Source organism: Glycine soja, chromosome 8 (genome assembly GCF_004193775.1).
Source record: "Glycine soja cultivar W05 chromosome 8, ASM419377v2, whole genome shotgun sequence".
In the NCBI taxonomy this organism is placed as follows: Eukaryota; Viridiplantae; Streptophyta; class Magnoliopsida; order Fabales; family Fabaceae; genus Glycine; species Glycine soja.
Window position 1 is genome coordinate 25289514 of NC_041009.1, and position 4501 is coordinate 25294014.

Consider the following 4501-nt stretch of genomic DNA (forward strand, 5'->3'; position numbering starts at 1 on the left):
ATCATCATAACATCGCGACCGAACTAAATTTGGTCGCTAATCTCATAGATTTTGGTCACTAATCTTATAGATTTCGGTCGCTAACTCAGTCGCTATAATCTATTTGGATTTACAAACAAATAGCGACCGAATGTCTCAGCAACCCCTTATTTCGGTCGCTAATCCTGTTAGTGATGCAAGCTAGCCGAGCTGATTATATTCGGTTTCTAATTCAGTCACAAATAGAGACAGAATCAGGTCGGTCTCTATTTTGGTCCCTAATAGCGACCGAAGTTTTTCAGTCCCTAATTTCAGTCACTAAATTACATTTTTCTAGTAGTGCAAGCCTTAATTAGTTGGGCTGACTTACATGAACTTTCATAGGAGTATGTTTCTATTTCACCAAAATTTATCTTTCATTTGACCTTGGGTATAAAGTCTTGCTCCTATAAGGGGTCAAATGGACAATGTCATTAATGGCATAGTACAATATGATGTGGAGGTGAGCTGGATGCGTAGGGGGACAATGAAGTGGACCATTAATGGCAGAGAAATTTGACATAGTACATATGAGAAGCATAACAATTGAAAATTGAGGGAAGACTGATGGAACATATTTTGTTATGAGTGTGAGAGGAGATTCATGTTGCGATGTATCTCACTTGTTTTTCTCTCCGATTACTTATTATTTTGTCTCTCTTTGGACCCTTTGTGGTATTTTGATGATTTTTATAATTTTGGTTATATAGCAACCTTACTTGTTCTGATTGTAAATGAGTACGATTAGTTTACTATTGAAATTCAAAGTGTTGTTAGGGTCATTCGAAAGTTTCTTAAGAAAATGTTCCTAATTGATTGTTTCGATTAATGTTTACTATGTGATAGGAGAGACGACTTCTCATTATTTATCGGAAGCAAGATTTCGAAAAAAGTACAGTTAAGAGAAGGTTACCATAGGTCGAAAAGGTATGTTTCAATTCAATATAACGTTGTTATGAGTGTCTCGTGTATATCGAAAAGAGCTTTTGAATAATAAGTCGAAAGAAAAGAAGTCGAGACTGAAAATTCAGAAAGATTAGTGCAATTACGAAAGACTGTTGATGATCATTCAGAAAAGAAGAAAGGCACAAAACAAGTGGCAAGATTTGAAGCACAAAGATGATTTTTGAAGACACTTGTTGCTATCAGCTTCGAGCGTATGCTATTATAAATAGGCTAGAATGTACATTTTCTATTCGGTTTCCAACATTTGCATACTTCCTAGCTACCAAACTTTGCCGCATTATTTGGTGCAATGGAAATATGTACATACTTGCCCATTTATTTCATTTTCGATTCTAATTGGCATGTTATTCTACTTTTTATGACTCATTTTCCTTGTGATAATACCTTCTTCTACCTATGACTCTTTCTTAATTGCTTTTGTTGTTTATATTCTTATTCTATCACAATTATATTCATGTATTCATAAATGTTGTTAATTCAAGTTTATTTTCTATTTGTCAACAAAAATTATTCACGTTTGTTGGAATTACATATTATAATCTAAACACTCATTTTATACTTAATATAAAAATTGTTCTTTTTACAAACTTTTGAAAACATACATTTCTTTAAATTGGAAATCAAGATTGCTAGTTGGAAAACAAAAAACTTTTACGTATTTTGATTTAGTAAACTTAGTCTTAAAATTAAACTCTTATTTATTGATTTAATATTCTCAAATCTAATATCAAAATTCTTGATCAAACACCTGTATATTGTGATTTATAGCCTTCACTTGCAATTTATTGGGTTTACAACAAGCAAATACAACTAACTCAAATAGGAAAGGGAATTCTATTTCTCTACATGACGCACATCAATGAAATCATACAACTCGTCCCAATGTGAATTTCTCTATAAGAAAACTCACAACAAGCTAGCTCTTATATTATTGTTTAGGGAAAAAAATCCAAATATAAAGAAACATGAATAACAAGTACGACAAAGGAATGAGAAATTAGGTATGGCTACAACAGTCACGGAGGGTGAAAAGGAAGTATACAACCCCTAGAAGCTAAATTTCTTTTTACTAAATAACTTGAAAAGTAAACCTGCACCTCAACCAGTGAACCTTGTGTGTGTGTGTGTTTTTTTTTTTCCAATCTAATAGACTCTTTCTAATACACCTTTTTATTATTTTTTTAAAACTATTGGGAAATTATAAATCATAAACTGGGGCAATTCATTAAAAAGACAGTAAGAAACACACAAATTTATAAAATTCATGATTTCTAATAAATTTAACTCATAATAATGTGTATTTAAAGGAAGGATCTTGTTAATTAGTGTCCTTAGGACATTCATTAACGTACTAAAATATAAAAAATTTTATTGTAAAAATTATAGAAGAACATAAAATGTTTAATGTAATTTTCTATCTTTCAATAACAATATTTTTACCTTTAAGTTCTTAATCATTATCGTAGAGACAGTCATTACCAATTATCTTAAAAGAATGTATTAGATGACGGAGAGCCTAGAGCTTAACAATTTCAGGAATGTGAACAGGGTAGCGATCAATGCAATCGGCCCAAGGCCCATCAAAGGGTGTCTGAATGCTTCTATTACACCTCCACACAGCACTGTTGCACTTGAATCCACTTCCAAACGCAATCTGCCAAACCCTATCTCCTCTCTTCATCCTCCCCTTGGACTCAATGTAGTTCAGCTCATACCATAAAGAAGAAGAAGAGGTGTTCCCAAACCGGTGCAGGGTCATCCTCGAAGCCTCGACGTGCTCCGCGGAAAGCTGAAGATTCTTCTGCAACTCATCAATGACAGCACGCCCACCAGCGTGGATGCAAAAATGCTCAAACGCTTGTTTGAAGTCAGGGATGTAGGGCTTCCACCTAGGGTTAAAGATTTTCCTCCCAATGAGGGTTAAAAGGAAAAGTAACTGCTCCGAAGCAGGGAGCACGAGAGGCCCCATTGAAGTTATGTTGGACTTTAATGCTTCTCCAGCTATGGCCATAAGGTCCTTGGAGAGTGAAATCCCCACTTTGCCCTCCTTGTCTTCCTCCTCAAACACGCAACGGAATGCTTTCTCGTTGGAGCCCTTGTGGGTGCGAACTACGTGGACTAATCTGTACTTTGCCCTCTTGCGTTCTTGTTTTCTGTTTGATAAGAGAATGGCGGCGCCACCCATTCTAAACAAGCAGTTAGGAAGAAGCATTGCCCTCTCGTTTCCTTGGTAATAGTTTGGGGTTATGATCTCCGTGCTCACAATGACGGCATTTGAGTTTGGATGAACTTGAAGAAGATCGCGCGCTAAATCGATGGAAATAAGGCCTGCGCTGCACCCCATTCCAGAGAGGTTGAAGCTCTTGATGTTACTTCTTAGTTTGTACTTGTTGATCACCATGGCGGATAAAGATGGTGTTGGAGAAAAGAGGCTGCAATTCACTATAAGAATGTCTATGTCCTTTGGTTTGAGACCCGTTTTCTTGAACAACGAGTCCACTGCTGAGAAGACCACGTGTTCTGCTTCGCCTCTCGCGGCTTCCATGGTTGGTTTTGGTGGAATGTAATGGATTGCTGGGGGGAGGCACGTTTCTTCTCCGAGGCCCGATCGTTCTAAAATTCTCATTTGGAACTCCACGCTTTTGGGATTGTTTTTGAGGATGAGTCTTGAGTGTTCCATGAATGTGGCGAAAGGGACGCGGCACGTGACGGGGGGCTTGAAGCACGCGTAGTCCACTAGGAAGATCGTGCGTGGCTTTGACATGAAGTAGATGGTGGCTATGATGATGAGGAGGAAGGTGGATAAGAAGATTTGGACAAGGTTAACGTGGAGAGAGTTCCAAAGGTTGAGGATCTCATCTGGGCCTAGGCGAAGTGTCTCTATGGAGATGCCAAGCATGATGGGGATTAGGGTTAGGGTTTTGATGTGATTCACGAGGTATTGGTAGCTAAGTTTCGCATACTTGAGCTTTACTGAGTTTGAGAAATCGGGCAGGATGTGAGGCATTTTTTTAGCACTTTGAGCGAGCAAATTAATGGGTGCAAAAGGCAGAAGGGTTATTGGCAAAAGACGATGGGGGTGGGGGTGGTGGGATTTGAAAATTGTAAGAAGGGGTTTGAGGATTGGGTGATTTGATGGTAATCGTAAGTAGGTGAGGTTTTAAAGGCACCAAGGACCTATGCCATGAAGACGGTAGATGAAGGGATTAAATGAAAGAGTCTACATCGCTCAACGCTCATCTAAGTTGGCATTGATTTTCATAACTCCCCCCTTCCACTTCTAACTAAACCTTGAGGCACTTTTTTCACCTCTAAAGCTTTATCAGCTTTGTACAGTAGTCCTCGCGTACTATTTTCATTTGTGGCTTGAAGGAAACGGATGCCCATAGACATATGGCCTTGTTAATTTGCATCCAAGTGACACGAGAAACACAGGCCAGAAGTTGCTTCAACTTTTGGATCCAACCGTTAAATAAATGTGAAAGAAAATAAACGAAATTAATGCACGTGTCAAAAG

General features: G+C 37.9%; 1 protein-coding gene across 1 annotated transcript; it reads right to left on the minus strand.

Moving 5' to 3' along the window:
- Nucleotides 1–1881: 1881 nt before the first annotated feature.
- LOC114424429 (3-ketoacyl-CoA synthase 6-like) lies at nt 1882–4099 on the minus strand. The gene has a single exon (XM_028391276.1). It carries the CDS (start codon nt 3989–3991, stop codon nt 2501–2503), a length of 1491 nt encoding a protein of 496 aa, XP_028247077.1. The 5' UTR covers nt 3992–4099; the 3' UTR covers nt 1882–2500.
- Nucleotides 4100–4501: the final 402 nt, after the last annotated feature.